This window comes from Thunnus albacares, chromosome 4, assembly GCF_914725855.1.
Source record: "Thunnus albacares chromosome 4, fThuAlb1.1, whole genome shotgun sequence".
NCBI classification, from domain to species: Eukaryota; Metazoa; Chordata; class Actinopteri; order Scombriformes; family Scombridae; genus Thunnus; species Thunnus albacares.
In genome coordinates, this window is record NC_058109.1 from 23,903,725 (window position 1) to 23,922,004 (window position 18,280).

Here is an 18,280-nt window from a genome sequence, read left to right on the forward strand (position 1 = left end):
TTAGATCATTAAAAGCTCGCAGGCCACTGTTATCGTATTGGTCTTTCAAAACGTTGATTCCCTTACTCTTCCAACTTGGAAATGAGAAAGGTAAATTGCCGGTGAAGAGTAGAAAGTTGTTAAAAATCAGTGAGTGGTTATACCATTTGAGATCTGCATGCATGTATTTCATTACTGTATGGAAAGTTGTGAGAAGGTATGTAATTAGATGGCCTAGATGCAATTTGGCTTTTTTCAATGGTATATAAGAATAAACCAGATCTTGCAATCTATGAGGCAGTGAGAGATTTTCTTCTATTGGTCTCCAAGAGACAGAGGCATTAGAATCAAACCAAATTGACAGGGGATGTAGCACATAGGACCAAAGGCACACCTTAAAATTTGGTAGGGCTAGCCCTCCCTGTGGTTTATCACGCTGCAAAGTTGCAAGTTTCAAACGTGGTCTTTTCCCTTTCCATATGAATTTGGAGATTAACGAATGAAGTTTCTCCCAGTATCCTACAGGAGGGGAATCATTGATGAGTAAAAATTCACACGGGGAAGTACATCCATTTTAACTATTGATATATGGGCTTGAAAAGAGAGTAGCAGTTTTGACCAACGTTCAAAGTCTGTCTCTATCCGATTACCTATACCTTTAAAATTTCTTATAGCAATTGAAGGCATGGAGGGAAAAATATCAACACCAAGATATTTGAAAGTCTTAACGACCGGTATGTGTGAAGGCAGGGGAACTTGGGATAAAACTGAGTTTAAGTGCATTAATGATGATTTTGTCCAGTTAATTTTATATCCAGATATTGAGCTAAATGAAACAAAAGTAGTCAGCAGGTGTGCTATTGAGGAGCCAGAGTTACCTATATAAAGAAGGATATCGTCAGCATATAATGAAATTCGATGATCTGTATTACAAAACGTGATAGGATGGACCAGGGGATGTTGTCTGACTTTTTGAGCTAGAGGTTCAAGGGAGAGTGCGAATAGGAGTGGTGAGAGAGGGCAACCTTGGCGGGTACCTCTACATATTTGGAATTGGGCGGAGCAGATATTACCCGTGCAGACCATTGCTGAGGGACTGGCATATAAAACTTTGATCATGTTAATAAATTGTTTACCCAAATTAAATTTATCCAAGGTAGTCCAAAGATATGCTCATTCCGACCAATCGAAGGCTTTTTCAGCATCCAGTGATAGAACCGAGCACGGAGAATCAATACTGCTAGCTGAATGGATAATGTGCAATAGGTGACGCATGTTGTCTGATGCTTGACGAGTCTTAATAAAGCCAGTCTGATCATTATGAATTCATTTTGTGAGATTTACTTCTAGTCGGGTTGCGAGCACTTTGGCATATAATTTAACATCACTATTCATAAGAGAAAGGGGTCTATAATTACCGTATTGAGACAGGTCTTTATTTGGTTTTGGAAGTACAGAGATTATGGCCGTGTTGACGCATACATTGAATGCACCCTTATCAATTGCTGCATTAATCATTTCCAGCAGCGGTTTTCCCAATACATCCCAGAAGGCGAGGTATAACTCTGGCGGAATTCCATCCCATCCTGGTAACTTACCCTTCTTCATACTGACAAGAGCCATCCTTAACTCTTCTAAGGATATAGGGGCATTGAGCAACTCGGCTTCATCATTTGATAGGGAGGGCAGATCTAACCCCTGAAAGAAACAGGTACATTTACCAGGGTCAAGTGGGATTTCAGACGCATACAGAGTGGAATAAAAGGTCTTGAATTCAGTATTAATGTCGCAGAGGTTGCTCAAAGTACCAGTAGGAGTTTTTATGGCCGCAATATTTGAGCATTTCTCATTATTTTTCAATCTCAAAGATAGACGGTGGCTAGGCCTGGCCCCATTAAAGTAGTATGTCATTCTTGTCCTATGCATCAAAAACTCTGCCCTGCGTCTTAACAGAGAATTCAACTCAGTTCTTGTTATGGTTATTCTTAGTTGTAGCGCCTCAGAGTATGAGGCCTGTTGTTGGGCCTCTAGTTAGGTGAGAGTAGTCTCCAGCTCAGTTATTTTCTTAATTCTGTTTTTGTTTAGATGAGAGGAATAAGTGATGGAGGAGTCTGATGCAGTCCTTAATCGCATCCCACACAAATCTGGGGTCATCTACAGAACCTAGATTTATATTTATAAAGATATTTAAATTCTCTCTAAGAAAGTACAAGAAGTCTTCATTCTTCAGGAGAGAAGTATGAACGGCCACTGCGGCGCTCTGGTAGGCGTATCCTGAAGTGTGCTGCAACAAACGGGTGAAGCCAGTATATAATCTATTCTGGAGTAATTTCGATGTCTTGCTGAATAAAAAGTGTACTGTTTAGATGTGGGATTGAGTTCAGTTTCAGGGACACACCTATGTTGTCTCTGCGAGACCTGTCCTCCATGTCCGCAATTTTCTCCTCCAGTCGGTCATGCTGTGCAGTTAACTTTTTAACAGATGCTGAAAGCCGGCTGTCCACCTCTGCCAAACGGTTCCCGTCTTTCTCCAAACAATCTATACACTCCGAAATGCCCGTGCGCATGGCCACCATCTCTCCCCGAAGTACAGCGACTTGAGCATCCACCAACTCCTGTGTCTTGCTTGTCAGCTGCGCCACCACATCTTGTACGAGTGTAGGGATAGCCTCCTTCATAGCTTCTGCAACCGCTAGCTTAACAATGTTAGCTAGTTCCTCGTTGTCGGATGACGGTGCTGTAACCGGCAGTTTGCCGGCTGTCTTTCTTGAACTCGTCGCCATTTCGTTGTGAAAAAAGTGAAATAAACACAGCGAAACCGAAAAAACAAAAAAAAAGAACAGCTTAAGGTATGCAAATAAAGTGAAAATTTGGGGGGACGCTGCGGAGCTGCAAATAACGCACCCTACAGCCCCCGCGACGGTCACGTGACTCCCCCTTGTTTTTTTTTTCTTGAAATTCCCATGCACTTTTTCTTGAGGCCTTTTTATGTCAGGCATTGCTGACATAGCAGAAAGAAAACATGTATAACTAATATAACTTTGCTAGATGTTATTAGTAATTTGTGATATTGGATTAAGTGATATTGAATTCATGCCATAAATATAGTATATTGTTTTCTTTTAATATATAGCCTATACTGCTTCTCGGGAATATAGAAAGGAGAAGGGAGAATGCTTCTCAGGTCTCTCAAAAACACAGACAAAGCTTTTAATCTTCTACACTGGTGAATGAAGAAGGTAAAAACGTTTCTAAGGAATTCAGTTGCTGTCAGAAAGTGACACGCCAATAATAATACAACATCTACTGGATTGTGGACACTTCAGTTGCCAGTCTTCCCAGAAAGTTGATGAATGAATGATGATGATGAATTAATGTGTGTCTCCGGACGCTAGATGGCACTGAGCAGTAAAGGGAGCCGTGTTTTGGGTCCAGTTGGACCCTCTCAGCCACCGTCGTCGGCTGAGCACTGCCAGTTGCCTAGTGACGAAAAACTATCCACTGCTGCTGATTTCCTGCGCTTTCAAAAAATCCCGTCGCTCCGCTGGTACTGATCTGGCACGAAGTTTTCCCAACAGATTTCATATGTTGTTTACGTCGTCTTCCCAAGCTGCAGTTATGGGTCGAAATAACGCCGTTAAACTCGCTGCGGATGTCGTGTAACGTTATGAAGAGTCTTGAAGAGTGATGAATAATTATATTTTCATCAGGGTCGTTGGGAAAGGGAGCTATGGGGAGGTGAACTTGGTGAAACACAAAAGCGACCGAAAACAGGTGAGAACCGAATAGCATGTATGGAGTTTACAGTCATCAACTGTTAAAATAAGCTATTTTTAATCATAAATGTTAATGGTTGAAACTGGACCCCTGCAAAGACCCCCCTAAGGTAACAGTTAGCGTAAAGTTAGCTAAAGTCGGCTAAAACGCTCTTCTACATTATAGTTGAGATTTATGGAGTGAACTAAATTATGTTAACGCATTCAGTACGTGGGTGTCTAACGTAACACTGGTTTTATTTAATGTTTGTTGTTGTTATTAATTACAGGGCAATGACACTTCAATTGACAACACAAAAAGTTATTCTGTCGACAGTAGTCCATAAAGAGTCCTTGAAGGGTTTGACAGAGGATGGGGAAGTATTTTAATAAACAATTCTACCAGACATTATCAATCAGGGCCCGACCGATACTGGACTTTTGGGACAGATGCCGATACCGATTTTATAATGAATATATGAATATATATACATACAAATATACATACATATATAAACACACATTTCTTGCAGTGATCCCTCAAATGTGGTTATCAAACACTTGTGACAGATATGTAATGGAGGCATGATATTTTACAGTTTAACAATAAACTCAGTGCACTGTAACAGTAAACGTCACTGGGAATTTAATAATTATAAACAACGATAAATTAAAAAATAGAACAAAAAAACATATATACATATATTAAACTTTAATTAAGAAAAATGATCAAATATACATAAAATGCTGCCTATATAATTAAAAATTTAAAAAAAACCCCTAAATATTGGTACATATTGGACAACACATACTCCAATATCAATATTGGCCGATAATGTTGGCTGACTGATATATTGGTCATGTTGTATTATCAATGTAGCTCCATAACTTATAATGCTGATCATCATAATGCCAATTTTAGTATCCTCCACTGTCATTTCCCTCCTGAAGAGAAAATGATGCAGTTTGAAACTCAACCATAAAACAAGAGAAATATTCTTCCTATAACAGCTGTTAGTGGTATAATTTATGCCTATTCATGTTGGGGTCACCAACATTGACTGGCAATGATCAACCAGTGTTAACTTTTGATGAAGTGAAATGCTTAAGTTAACTTGAACAGTCCAGTTTGTTGCCAACTGAACTTCAGCTTCTCCATCTTTCTCCTTAGACATTTGATTGAGTTTTTGGGGTTCTGAATTTGTTTGTAGTAACAAATACTGTACTTGGTTCTTTTCTTTTTTTTCCAGTATGTAATAAAGAAGCTAAATTTAACCACCTCCTCTAAGCGGGAACGGCGAGCTGCGGAGCAGGAGGCGCAGCTTCTGTCCCAGCTGCGACATCCCAACATTGTGACATACAGGGAGTCTTGGGAAGGAGATGACTGCCAGCTGTACATTGTGATGGGTTTCTGTGAAGGCGGTGACCTCTATCACAGACTCAAACAACAAAAGGGGGAACTCTTACCTGAGAGGCAGGTGGTGGAGTGGTTTGTCCAGATTGCCATGGCGCTCCAGGTATGTTGCTGAGATGAGAAGTCAAACATACAGTAATTCTTTTCTTGAATACAGCAAGTCTGAAGTCACTGCGTTGTTGTGATGTTGGTTTTCAGTACCTTCACGAGAGAAACATTCTTCACCGGGACCTTAAAACGCAGAATATCTTCCTGACAAAGACCAACATCATCAAAGTTGGGGACCTTGGCATTGCACGAGTACTGGAGAACCAGAATGATATGGCCAGCACACTTATAGGGACACCTTACTACATGAGTCCAGAGCTCTTCTCTAATAAACCTTATAACCACAAGGTATTTGGGATATCTGCTCTTATTGCGTGAAGTTTATTTCTGGTCGGGAACTGCTTTACATTGGATGTATTCTTTTTTTTTTCTAGTCAGATGTATGGGCCTTGGGTTGTTGCGTGTATGAAATGTCCACACTTAAGCACGCCTTCAATGCCAAGGATATGAACTCACTGGTCTATCGCATTGTGGAAGGAAAGGTGGGTTTAATATTTTTACATATGTGTGATTTATTTGGCAACTTTTCCAGGAAACACATGTATAATTCAGTTAGTCTTCTGAGTTTGATATTAGTTGGTCATTTTGTGAGAGAGTTCAGGGATATTTTTGAGCTCCAAGCACAGACTGAGGTTGAAAATAGTCTCATTCCTGTCCCAAGTAATAGATGTGGAAATGATGGGTGATGTGAGCCATCTTAATCAGGATTTTAATAATTGATTCTTTTAAGACAGCATGTTGTTTTTCTGAACCCTGATTATCTAGAAATATTATGGAAAAGTAGTTTCACAATGATTCACAACATTTTCTTCCGGTTTTCTCATCAGCTGCCGCAGATGCCCAGTAGGTATGACCCCCAGCTGGGAGATCTGATTAAGAGCATGCTGTGTAAGAGACCTGAGGACAGGCCGGACGTGAAACTTATCCTGCGGCAGCCCTACATCAAACGACAAATTGCGATGTTCCTTGAGGCCACCAAAGAGTAGGTGGCACTGGCTTTTTAACTTTGTCTTTTCATATAATTTACTTTCTCTGTATATTTCAACTGTAATAGCTTTCCACGGTAAGATTTTAATTTATATCCTCCTCTTTTGTCACTCCTCTGCCACAGTGAGGTGCTAGCATTAAATAGAATCATTAATCTTTTCTAAGAGGTTTGTGTTTGTTTTCGTTGGTCAGAAAAACTGCCAAGTCAAGAAAGAAAGCTGTGGGTGGCAGCGGTGATTCTAGAGCCAACAGTTCATCATCTGTGGCGTCACCTCAACCAAAACCTGAGAGGCTGTCTCCAAGTCCACGACCTGATCCTCTCGCCAGGGTGAAACGGGTGAGAGTTAGTTCTAAAGTCTCTAGTTTGAGGGTGGTAAATGTTAAATATCACTATTATCATATGTTCAGATATTAACTCATAATGTTTCTCCATCTCTCAGTATTGAATTTATGTGTAGTCACCTAATGAAATGTATCCTGTTATTTTCTTTATTATATCTTAAAATTATACCTATAGTATATTTACTGTGAGTTTACGGTATGGTTTCTCCTTGTATTTTTTTCTTTACAAGTACAGTTCCATTTGAATAGTACCCTATCATCCTGTCAGTGGTGCTAGTTTCTGAAATAAAATGTCATACTAATAAAGTAGAAAGTATTTATTTGCTTCTTGGATGAGGCTGTGAAGACCCATTGTCAAGGCACTGGCCAAACTTGCACAATGTTGGTTATACTTGATACTAATGGGGGGGGTGCTATGCTTGGCAAATAGCCAGCGATAGAGACTTAAGCTTACTTAATGTGATTAGGACCTTAGATGACATTTCTTGTTGCGATCTCAGTGACAGTACACTTACTTGGTCATAGTAAGCAGTAAAAGTATCATTTCTGTGGTAACAAACTTATCACTGATACATTTTCTTCACTATAGTACAGTGAAGCTGCAAGCTGTACTTGGATTCAAGTAGCATTGTCTAAAAACCTTTCAGAGCCTTACATTTTGACACAGATTAAACAGAACATGTACAGTGTTCTTGCATCTTTATCTGTAGATTGATAACATACAGTACATGACAGTCCATAAAAAGATCTGTGTTCCATGTGTGTTGAGTTGTCTTGGTCATCCAGGTAGTAAAACGTCAAAAACAGTTCAGTGGAGTACTCTATGTTTATACAGTTGAAGTGGCTTCTTTGTGTTTATTCTGCTCTTTGATCCCCCTCCATCCTCAGAAGGAAGAGAAATCACAACAACATAAAGTCCGGAACGGTGCCGCAGACTGCAGTCCAGTCCAGACACCTACACCACCCAAACCCTCTTCACCTGATGCCCTCAAAAGCAGCATCACATCCCTGGCGACCGTCAGCAACATTAATATTGATATCCAACCGCAAGAGGATGCAGACCCGATAAAGAGACAGGTGCAGGGGCCCCAGTCAGCTGTGTCACAACACCGCGGAGGTAATGAACATGTGACTCAAAGTGTGTACAAAGACAGCAAGGGAAGAGGGAAACCGGATCCCTCTCCCCCTCCTTCCCCTGTTCAGCCCCCTCTGAAGTCCCTATCAGGTGCTGGCAGTAGGGGACGAGATGAGAGGAGGGCATCCAATGGGTTAATAGTCATTCAACCACAGGCCACGCCAAAACCCGGGGATACATTTTCTGTCTTAGGGGAGAAACAGATGTCAGATGTGGATGATAAAGATGACACCATGGAGTTACTTAAAGATGTTGACATAGAGAACCCAAAGCTAGAAGTGGAGAAAGAGAGGAGATCTGCACATAAACGCAACTTAGAAAACATTGGAAAGGTTTTGGAAGTGAATATGGACAATAAAAATGATACTGTGACGCTTCTCAAGGGAGCCCCAACACAACAGCATACCTCAGACATGCATGTAAGTGCTCTTAGTAACAGAGATTGTTCTGTTGTTTTCACCTGATGTTTTCTATTGTTTATGTGTGCTAATTCATGTGTTCATAGGAAAACTTTGAATCTACTGAAAAGCTGCTAGAACCATTCCCTCCAACACTGGTGAGAATTAAAATTCTTGTACTCATTCTATTAACTCTTGCCAGAATAAAGCTGATAGGCTGACTGTGTAACACTGCTGACACCCAATGACACAGAGTTGAGGATGTTTTCTTGTACTGGGTGAAAATTTTTGCCACAGTAAGCCACAGTAATTGTGTCTGTTTAGACACCTGTTCAAGAAGAGTCTCCTTCGCAAATCAGCAAGCCGGGTCTGACCACTCCATGCCGAGCTGCCCCACACTCCTCATCAGAGCCTCCCGTCCCACAGCAGCACAGAGAGAGAGACATCAGACGGACACATGAAGATCAGGATAAGGTAAAGTTAAGAGAAAGAAGGTAATGTTAGGCAGCTGAAACTTTAAAAAGTAAAAAGATTGTTGTTTTAATCAAAATATGAAAAATCTCGAAGCAGTTCAGCAATAGCATTATATTTTGTTATTTATGCTAATGGAACAACATGGGAAATGTAATGTAATTTCCAAGAAAATACATTTTCAGATTGTTTCAGTGAATCTAAAGTGCCGTTTTCTCAATTTGACTGATCAGATTGCATTCATGAATGGACACTAGATATTAATATTGTTTAAGCATCTTCTTTACTAACCAGCTTGTAATTTTACTGGCAGGCTACATATGACAAATGTGAACATTAAAATAACACAGCAATCAACAGTTAAAAAGGTTAATTTAATTTATCTAGTTTTTCTTTTCTTTTCCTCAGTCTAAGACAGCTGCTCCTCGACCTTTACCTCCACCTCCTGTTGAAAGCGTAGCTGTGGAGGGGAGGAAGAGAAACAGGAAGAGCACAGAGAACAAGAAAGCTAGTGTTGCTGCCACTTCCACATCAGCTAGTTCCTATAAGGACGGATTCTTAAGTCTGCCGCAGGTGAGATTACCCTTCCAGTCACATGCTGTGTACAGTCACATTACTGCACAACCATGTATATTTCTGAATATCCATTCTGCCTAAGACACAATTTTGTTTCATCACCAAGGTGGATCACCATTCTGCATTCGTAAACAACAAATTGTTATTAGTATTGTGTCAATCACAGAAAATGTGGGTCAATTTTGATTTCAGGATCGTCCTCTGTCTGCCAGAGAGAGACGAAGACTGAGGCAGTCCCAAGAGAGTGTCGGCCAATCAGGTACTCGCTGCCTTTTCCAACTGAAACCAGAACATTTTAGTTGGACCTATAACCAAAAAATACTCTACATTGTTAAAGTGTAAATATCTATAAAAATAAAAAAAGAATGGCTGGTATTTGATTTTTTTTCCTCGATTGTTGCTTTTATTCTTTCCCCAGGTGTTAATGCTGCAAGAAGGGCATCTGATGATGTCACTTCCACCAAGGCTGAGCACTACAATGCCCCAGTTACAAGATCTGTTTCAGACTCTATCACTGAGACCAACAGTAAGGTACAGACACTCCACTCCATTCAATTATATTTTATGTAGTTGTGAAAATGAAACTGCACTTTTTAAATATCTATGGGTAAAAACAAAAAAGCTGGATGAGCCTTGTGAGGGTAAGCTGATAGTTATAGTTCATTGACAGCTTAAATGGGTGTTTCTGTCACAACAGTGGTGTGTGTTTAATTGTAGCAGGATAAATTGTTGGAGCGAAGGTCCGATGAAGATGAGTGCAGCTCATCTACAAGTTCCACAGAGCGTTCAGAGGGAGACTGCAGAGAAAGGTGAGAGTGTACAAGACAGTAGAAAAACTATAAAACTATCACACCTCACAATTCTTCATCTCAAACGTCTTTTCACACAGATTTGCCGTTTCACATTGTCTGTGTAAATCTGCTGTATAATCCATGATTTACGGGCTCTCTGCAGGAAGACTGAATCCAGCGACATGCAGGATTTAGTCCACATGATGACCCAAACTTTGAGAATGGATTGTGGAGCCGGTGTGAACGAGGTGGACAAAGGAGGATTAGGTTCTACTGCGTTGCCAGAGTTTAAACTGAACAGGAAGTACAGGGACACCCTGGTGCTTCATGGGAAGGCTCGAGAGGAGATAGAGAACTTGTCACTCGGTGAAATACCAATAGGTTGGATATTTTGATCAAACTCTGTTGCCATCAGTCAGTCAGCCGTTGTGGTGCGTTCTTGTGTTTAACCAGTTTGTTCCTCTGAAAGGCTCCACGTCTGGTCCAGCCAAGATAAGGAGAGCCATAGAACACCTGAGAACAGATGTGGTCAAAGGTCTGGGGGTCAAGCTGCTAGACAGAGTCTTGGAAATCATGGAGGAGGAGGATGACAACAAACGAGAAGTATGCTTTTAAAAAGGAGTAAAACATGAACTTAAGTTTATGTGACAGTTCAGACACAAAGTATTTGTTCAAAAAAAAATGAGCCCCACTGAGAAGTTAGATTGACCTCTTAGTTCAGAATGCTGAATTAATTTGAATAAATTATATGATTTCCTTTGTTTTCTATGTAATCTCAGTTTGCTTCCTTTCTTCTTGCTACAGCTGTGCCTTCGTGACCAGATGGGGGATGAGAAGTATCAAGCTTATGCTGTGATGGTGAGGCAGCTGAAATTCTTTGAGGAGATCGCCTTCAAGGTGTAGAAAAGAACACTATACACAAGGAAGCATTTACTGATGTTACTGGTGAGAACTTGCTCAGAAGAAAAAAGCATCATGACAGATCTCGCATGACAGGAAACTTTGGAGAAATATTTCAGCTTTTCATGCAGAAACTGAAATGAAAAAATTTCCACTTAATTCCTCCTGCTTACATCCAGATTCTCATTCAAACTTATAGGTTTTGTCAAGTTTTTGCATGTGACACCATCTGCTGTCCTTGTGCAGGCAATCTTATATAAATGACTATAAAGTTGTTTTTTTATATTATTCTAATACAAACACAGAATAGTATTAATACTGCCGTTTTCAGGATGCCTATGCAAACATTTTCATTCATGTTAAAGCCTTCACTATCTTTCTACTTGCTGTAGTGGAGTGTAGTGGTTTATTTAAGACAGCTAGAAATTTAATAATTGTTTTACGTAGGCTGTATTGTTGAAGACACTTGATTTCATTGTTCTGCTCTATTGTATTTTCTTAAACACAAAATAATGTTATGCAGATATTAACATTGTAATTATTTCTAATAAATTCTAGACATTTTGTATTGATTTATACTTTTGTTCCACCATGTTGAGAGCTACAATAAAACATGTTTTGTAAATAAGTCATGTTTATATGTGCCATTGTGCAGATAACGCAGATTCACTCTGCCTTGCAGAAAACTAAGTGTAAATACAAATGACACATCTCCTTTATAAAACATACAGTATCAGATGTTTATTTTTTGGACACAAGTATTTCATTGTTGACTGATAAACATAAAGTTTTCTTTCCCAACGCTTTACATGTGAACTGCTAGACAAAATTCAAAATAACTTCCAATATAAAAAGATGTATTAACAGCCAGACAGGGATAATTCTGAGTTATTTGTGCTTCTTCTTCTTGCTTTCCTGAGGTTTTTGGATGGACTCGCTGCTGGTCTCTGGTACCACTGGCTGCCAGGACAGTGGGTTCTGTCTAAACATAGGCCATGGGGGCAGGGTCAACTACAGTCAAGGAGAGAAACAGAAAAAAATGATATAATAGCTGTTGTTGACATGGTATACAACCATAAGACAAACGACAATGGGCAAGAATTTTGTCTTGTGTAAAGGAGAGGTGGATATATTGTTCCTTCCCCACAATAAAGCAGACAACAATACAAAACTCACCACACAGGACACAGCAAAACCACCCAAAACGATGTACACTGTCCACCCAAACTGCTCAATGATCAGCCCATACACGAATCCAATCACCTGGAAAAACAAGCATACCAGTGAACCTGACAACAGGTAAAAACAACGCAATGTCCTTCTAAAGGGATGTTTTGAATCGCTAGTTCACATGTGTCATGGGTAGTTACCGCTGAGATGAGTATTATTCCTTGGAAAATCTGTTCAGCCAGCTTCTGGCCTTTATAATCCTGCAACACAAGAGAAACATCATTAAGGCAACATTAATGACAAGGTGAGGAGGATAGTGGGTCCATCTGTGCAATTCATAGCTGCTGAGGGTTTGATGTAGCCTGATAGCTTGGGAGCAGGTTAGGTAACGCTAAAAGTAATGAAAAGACGAATTTGTTGACATTACAACAAAGCTGATATCAGCTAACAGCTAGCGCCTTACGTTAATTTCGTATCTGATACATGACTGTTAAAAGCTATAATGGATGGCTGTAGCTGTAAAAAGCATCATAACGTTAACGCGAGCAGCTGTTACACATGAAACCGCTGCACTGGCTAGCTAAGAATTGACGATAGCTTGACAGAAATGTATGAACGAAACAACAGCATAACCACGCATCAAATTAGCTAATTATCTCTCACCATGTGCGTGGGAATAGACTTGAATATAGACAGCATCTTTCCACTTGAAATGAATGATCATAAACGGACAGAGCTTTGCTCAAGCGGCTCCCCGAAAGAAATTTGATTTCCGGTTTCAAAAAGATACGTCGTGTTGTGAATGAAAGACCCATCCGGCTACTGCTAGCTGCTAGCCGCGCAGGCTCACAGAGCTATACATCATATGGATTGATTCAACAGCTAGATGCACTGAGACATTTTGGTTTCGTGTTAGTGGAAAGCTTTGTGTGCCTAAATAACTGCCAGTCTAGCTACGTTTTTAAAAAGCTATTACAGTTTACCGATAAAATTCTGTGTGTAGTAAAATTGTGTGTCCAGTCATTGAAACGTGCACGTATGCTGCAATATAGCTTACAATTAGATTTTTTGCATCGAGAAAACAGCACGCTAATGTTAAGGTAGAATCAGGCATACATTGGACAGCTATTACTACGTGCAATTGTGGAAACGGATAAACTTAATGTTGAGTTGGCAATTTGGCTTTAACGTGAATTTGCCTCCCATCTTATCTCTCTTAGAGCTGACTGTAACTGCATTTTATACTTTTCAATTAGCATATGTATGCACAGTTAACAGACACTAATATCGGTGTGTGTCTGCGGTCGCCACGCAGCGGTGCGGTTAACCTCAGTGCTCATTAGCCAGCCAGCTAACGTAATACATCTCGGGCTGGTCACAGGTCAACTTTCAGCTTTTTACCAGTTTTATTTGTTTGATATTAAGTAAACGTGCTGGAGGGTCGGATGAGGCCGTTGTCATGACGCTGAGGAGAGGTGAGTCAGTTTGGATGAAGTGGCTGTTTATTTGCATCTCTGAGACATGTCAACAAGATAATACAATGTGAATGGAAAACAGTCATAAAGAAACTATTTCTTTCTCTTTATTTATTAGGATCCCCATTAGCACCAACGTAAGCATTGGCTATTCTTCCCGGGTTGCACCACACATACAGTCATACACACTCACACATACTATAATAATATAAACAAACAAATCAGCTCATCTTTTTGAATTAAAAATAATGTACAAATACAAAAACAGAAACTAAAACCAAACACAAATTACAAATGAATCACAGTTCAAGAATTCATAGCAGACTTGATTATTTTCTTTCTTCATACAAATAAATAGTCATTATTAATGAACTTAAATCCTTGTCTGATGACACTCTTAAATGATCTATTTATCTGTCCTGTGTATGAAAATACATTACTCATTCTTTCATACATTTCTACTTTCACTCATGTCTACATTTTATTTTATTTCATTTTCCCCTAGTTTACACACACAGTTCAATTTTACTGTTTGAACCAATCTTTAGTATTTTCTTGAACAATATGTCCTGGCAATGAATTCCACCTGACCATGGCTAACTAACACAAACTAATAGGTGGACCTCTAATGAGGCAAATTGGCGGTCACTTACATCTAATATTATATCCCAGCAAATTATTTTATTATTAGTTATATTTACTTTTGTGGCTCTCACAGTCCCCACACTGACACTGCAGCCCTGTGTACCTCAGCTATTGAAATATCTGCTCTTCATTGTTTTCTTACAGTAAACGTGGTCATCCTTGTGCTCCTGGCTTTGGCCTTCCTCATCATAGTTCAACGAAATCTCCTCAACCTCAGTGATTTTCTACACAAAGAAAACATAGGTATGTTTATCTAGTCTCTCTTTTTTTTACTTTCTTTTTAGACATTAAACACAACACAAAAAATCACAAGTTATTACATTTGTCTCTCAGCTTCTCCTGTGCACTGTCTGTCTCAATTACATTAACAGTTTTGTATTCAAGACCTACATATCAAGATCAACATTATCTGTATCAAAAAAAAAGGGGTGAGGGTCAAAGGCACAAAAAAAGTAAATAATGGTTGTCCATTCGACATTAAGACAAACAAAGGAGTTCATTGACTGTTCCTACCTAGATTAAATAAATACATAAATACTCTTCAAGTGGGTCCCACATCCTCTGGGATTCACCTAACCTGTTGTGTAAGCTATGTGCCATTTTTTCCATCTTAATTTGCTTTATAGCCTCATTAACCCGCTCCTGAATGGATGGCACACTACTTTGAGCCCATTTTTTGAGTATTACTTTGCTTTGTAAAAATACACAAAATAAGAAACAAATCCTTTATGCTTTAGGCATGTTTATCTTTGAGCTGGGGTCTCTACCTACATGTGGGGTACACTTTCCTTCTCAGAATACCTTCTATATTGTTGTTGTGTACCATTCAAATGAAACCACAGTTGCAAGTGAAATGTGTCTTTGTCCAGATGCTGGGGTGATACTTCCTTTTGAGTCCGAGTTGTCTCCTGACCTCAGACTCGAGTCAGCAAGGACGGGCGAGGAGATCCCTGTTCTCATCACTGCTGCTGAGGAGAGACTTGGAGCTGTGGTTGCTGCCATGAACAGTGTCTACCAGAACAGTAAAGCCAATGTTGTCTTCACCATAGTGACCCTGAACGACACAGTGGATCACCTCAAGTAAGACACTGAAGCAAGTCTGTCTTGCTACACGCATACTGTAATATCACCTTAGTTTTTTTTATTTAACATTTTTTCTTTGTTTTATCAACAGTTTGTGGCTGAGCAAGACAACTCTAAAAAATATCAAATATAAGATAGTTATTTTCAAGCCTGAGCTCCTCAGTGGGAAGATATCTAAAGATCCTCAGACGCTGGAAAAACCGGTGAGATGAACAAATGTACTGTTAATGTCCCAGAATAAATATCTATGCTATTGCAGTCTAGTTTTGTCTCTTACAAACTTTGTTCACATGGTCCATTTTACAGCTGACGTTTGCCAGGTATTATCTGCCTTTATACATACCCGAGGCAGAGAAAGCCATCTATTTGGATGATGATATCATTGTACAAGGTAAGATACTACACCAGAAAGGAAGAGTTTCTCTCCATATAAAACATACTGTTCTTGTTTTTCATGCAGCATTTAACATCTTGGGGAAATAGTTTAATGTATGGACTTTGTCTGTTCTCTTTGGTCTCAGCGGATATTCAAGAGCTTTATGACACCAACCTTAAACTTGGACACGCTGCTGCCTTCTCTGATGACTGTGATTCAGCGTCTGCTAAGGGCATCGTTCGAGGGGCTGGAAATCAGGTGGGCACCTCTTTTCCTCTGTACTGATTGAAGGACAGGGCTGCAGTTTTAGAGGAGAAATCAACCCTCAAACACACTGTCTGTGTCCGGGCCAATATCTGAATGTGGGATTTTTCTTATATATTGTGGTGAGACTGGATTAAATCTTTTCTTAAGATTAAATCTTAAAGATTTTTTTTCTTCAATAGAATAACTATTTAGGTTTCCTGGACTTCAAGAAGGACGCTATCAAAAAGCTGGGGATGAGGGCCAACACGTGCTCCTTCAACCCCGGGGTCATCATCGCCAACCTGACTGAGTGGAAGAACCAGAACATCACTGGGCAGCTGAAGCACTGGATGGAGCTGAACACACAGTGAGTTACTCACATTGGTGAGATGACGGCTGAATGGGAGTCTGTCCTGGTGAAATTTGACCAACTGAGGGCAAAAGTTCACATTTGTTCCCTTATACTGTTTTGTATTAAGCTCAATTTGTTGGTTTCCTCAGGAAGGATCTGTACAGTAAGACACTGGCAGAGAGTGTCACCACTCCCCCGCTCCTTATTGTTTTCTACAAACGTCACTCCACCATTGACCCCATGTGGCACATCAGGCACCTTGGTGAGTTCTGGTTTATTCATTGAATAGTTGACTGTAGATGAAATACCAAGACTTGTGCTGCATGAGAAGTTTGTGCTCAACTAAGCTAACTGTGTCCTGACTGCAGCTGATCTATCAATCTTCTTGTCAAACTCAACATCTAGTCAAGTTTAATTGCACCAGAATTTTCTGTGAAGAATGCAAGTTTTTAAGTTACAAAAAGTGATTATTGATACAGAAATGATCACTTCTGGGTGGTGGTGGTGCTTGCCTTTAATGTTTTTTGACACCTAAACAGTACATGGTGTGACATAAATGTAAAGATGACAGTAATGATGGCAAAACCTTGTCTTCCAGGCCTGACAGGTGCTGGCAACCGCTACTCACCACAGTTTGTGAAAGCTGCCAAACTCCTCCACTGGAATGGACACTATAAGCCTTGGGGGAGAACCTCCTCCTTTACTGATGTGTGGGACAAGTGGTACATTCCAGACCCGACGGGAAAATTTCATCCCATGCGAAAACACGCAGGGGACAACTAGACTGAACTTTTTTTTTTTTCTTTTCTTTTCGTTTTTTCATTCAACCAGCCAAGCCAGCCTTGTCCAGGCAGGACCACGCCTCGTGATATCTCAGGAACAAACACAAATATGAAGAGAGGCCCTGTATTTGATTTCTGTCATCCTCAGAAAATGTAGACGTGTGTACTCTGTGTCCCTTGAAAACATAAATTTCATCCATTTTTTTTTTTTTCTATACCCAGAGGATTATATTGTTACTTGGAGTGCACATATTTTCCACAGCTGCTTAGTCCAGAAACTCAGTGCCCTTGAGATTGCTTTTGACTGTTTCACTAAAAAAAAAAGTGTTTTCCAGTATATGATCAGAATGGTGTTCCACCCTCAACATCACCTTGATAGAAACTGATGCATCAACCTTAGTCAGCAGTAACAATACCTTGTGACAATGTGCCAAAACCACCATGTACATAACCAGCTTAAGCCATCACTGTTCAAGTAATCAATGAGTGTCATTTTGGTGTGTTTATATGCAGCTTAATAATGAGTAACTTGCTTTACTTGCAAACTGAAGGATTTTATACAGTTACCTCGACTATAATGGTGCAGTAGTCAGCCCGAGTTAATAAGTGACTTGAACATATTCCCCTCAGTTATTAATTGTAATCATATTAGCCATGCACATGCCTGATCTCATTACCTCAATTCAATACTTCCTGTGGAAAAGTGATAAATTTTATCATACTTAATTGCACATTTTGACAGCTTCTAACAGTGATCTGTGCTTGTCTCAGCAAGCGAGACATCAGTTAGTTAGAAAATGCAGTTCAAGTCCTTTTTCCTACATAAATCCACTACAGTACAACACCAGTTAATTGCAGCAAAGTTAATGGTGCAGTAGCTTTTCGATTTGCCCCAGCTATCCATTTATTATGCCATAAGTGAACACTAATTCAGTATTGTACTGCCTCTTTTGCTGAACTGTTACAGTGTGGTTTTTAATGACATTATATGCAGACCACTAAGCAAGCTGCAGCTCTGCAGAAATTGGAGAACATAATGTTTGCACAAAGTGTTTTATCCCATCATTGTCAGGATTTTTATACTTTTTCAAATGCATTCACCTTGCTGGTGTAAATATTTGTCATCTTTTGTATAGTAAAGGAAATAAATCCTACATTTTTATCATTGTAATGTTATCTTGTGATATTATGTCCAATTATCTGTAATGAACCAGGCATTTTTCAAGATTTACTTGTTCCAAGATTCAAATGTCGTTACAGCACGAATCCATGGTCAGACAGTAAAGTTTTCATGA

At 39.7% G+C, this 18,280-nt stretch overlaps 3 protein-coding genes across 4 annotated transcripts; 2 read left to right on the plus strand and 1 right to left on the minus strand.

Annotated features, from left to right (window-relative positions):
- Nucleotides 1-3,430: 3,430 nt before the first annotated feature.
- Nucleotides 3,431-11,484, plus strand: nek4 (NIMA-related kinase 4). Of its 2 annotated transcripts, none has more exons than XM_044348211.1 (16): nucleotides 3,431-3,753; nucleotides 4,985-5,251; nucleotides 5,347-5,544; nucleotides 5,631-5,738; nucleotides 6,084-6,238; nucleotides 6,436-6,580; nucleotides 7,474-8,139; nucleotides 8,226-8,276; nucleotides 8,443-8,592; nucleotides 8,998-9,162; nucleotides 9,358-9,424; nucleotides 9,584-9,696; nucleotides 9,886-9,974; nucleotides 10,120-10,337; nucleotides 10,426-10,559; nucleotides 10,761-11,484. In XM_044348211.1, the coding sequence occupies exons 1-16, from the start codon at nucleotides 3,667-3,669 to the stop codon at nucleotides 10,857-10,859; spliced, it is 2,712 nt and encodes a 903-aa protein (XP_044204146.1). In that variant the 5' UTR covers nucleotides 3,431-3,666; the 3' UTR covers nucleotides 10,860-11,484. The 2 variants fall into 2 exon arrangements, with proteins under 2 accessions (XP_044204146.1, XP_044204145.1); XM_044348210.1 differs by having other exon boundaries at nucleotides 3,437-3,753; nucleotides 9,883-9,974.
- A 98-nt stretch (nucleotides 11,485-11,582) lies between these two features.
- On the minus strand, nucleotides 11,583-12,831 carry spcs1 (signal peptidase complex subunit 1). Its single transcript, XM_044348217.1, has 4 exons — nucleotides 12,690-12,831; nucleotides 12,227-12,286; nucleotides 12,033-12,119; nucleotides 11,583-11,867 (listed from the first exon to the last, which is right to left on the minus strand). Exons 1-4 carry the CDS (start codon nucleotides 12,723-12,725, stop codon nucleotides 11,745-11,747), a joined length of 306 nt encoding a protein of 101 aa, XP_044204152.1. The 5' UTR covers nucleotides 12,726-12,831; the 3' UTR covers nucleotides 11,583-11,744.
- Nucleotides 12,832-12,974: 143 nt separating this feature from the next.
- Nucleotides 12,975-18,153, plus strand: glt8d1 (glycosyltransferase 8 domain containing 1). The gene is made up of 9 exons (XM_044348214.1): nucleotides 12,975-13,501; nucleotides 14,291-14,389; nucleotides 15,016-15,226; nucleotides 15,321-15,432; nucleotides 15,536-15,620; nucleotides 15,751-15,863; nucleotides 16,052-16,218; nucleotides 16,353-16,465; nucleotides 16,802-18,153. Exons 1-9 carry the CDS (start codon nucleotides 13,486-13,488, stop codon nucleotides 16,984-16,986), a joined length of 1,101 nt encoding a protein of 366 aa, XP_044204149.1. The 5' UTR covers nucleotides 12,975-13,485; the 3' UTR covers nucleotides 16,987-18,153.
- The last annotated feature ends 127 nt before the right edge of the window (nucleotides 18,154-18,280 follow it).

Excerpts from the sequence above, each read along its gene's own strand:
- nek4 (XM_044348210.1), top strand. The coding sequence starts at position 3,667 with ATGAATAATTATATTTTCATCAGGGTCGTTGGGAAAGGGAGCTATGGG. Across the intron at positions 5,545-5,630 it reads ATAAACCTTATAACCACAAG|TCAGATGTATGGGCCTTGGG; the intron begins GTATTTGGGATA and ends TTTTTTTTCTAG. Across the intron at positions 9,975-10,119 it reads GAGGGAGACTGCAGAGAAAG|GAAGACTGAATCCAGCGACA; the intron begins GTGAGAGTGTAC and ends GGCTCTCTGCAG.
- spcs1 (XM_044348217.1), bottom strand. The coding sequence starts at position 12,725 with ATGCTGTCTATATTCAAGTCTATTCCCACGCACATG. Across the intron at positions 12,287-12,689 it reads AGTCTATTCCCACGCACATG|GATTATAAAGGCCAGAAGCT; the intron begins GTGAGAGATAAT and ends CTTGTGTTGCAG. Across the intron at positions 11,868-12,032 it reads GTTTTGCTGTGTCCTGTGTG|TTGACCCTGCCCCCATGGCC; the intron begins GTGAGTTTTGTA and ends CCTTGACTGTAG.
- glt8d1 (XM_044348214.1), top strand. Across the intron at positions 15,864-16,051 it reads TTCGAGGGGCTGGAAATCAG|AATAACTATTTAGGTTTCCT; the intron begins GTGGGCACCTCT and ends TTTCTTCAATAG. Across the intron at positions 16,466-16,801 it reads GTGGCACATCAGGCACCTTG|GCCTGACAGGTGCTGGCAAC; the intron begins GTGAGTTCTGGT and ends CTTGTCTTCCAG.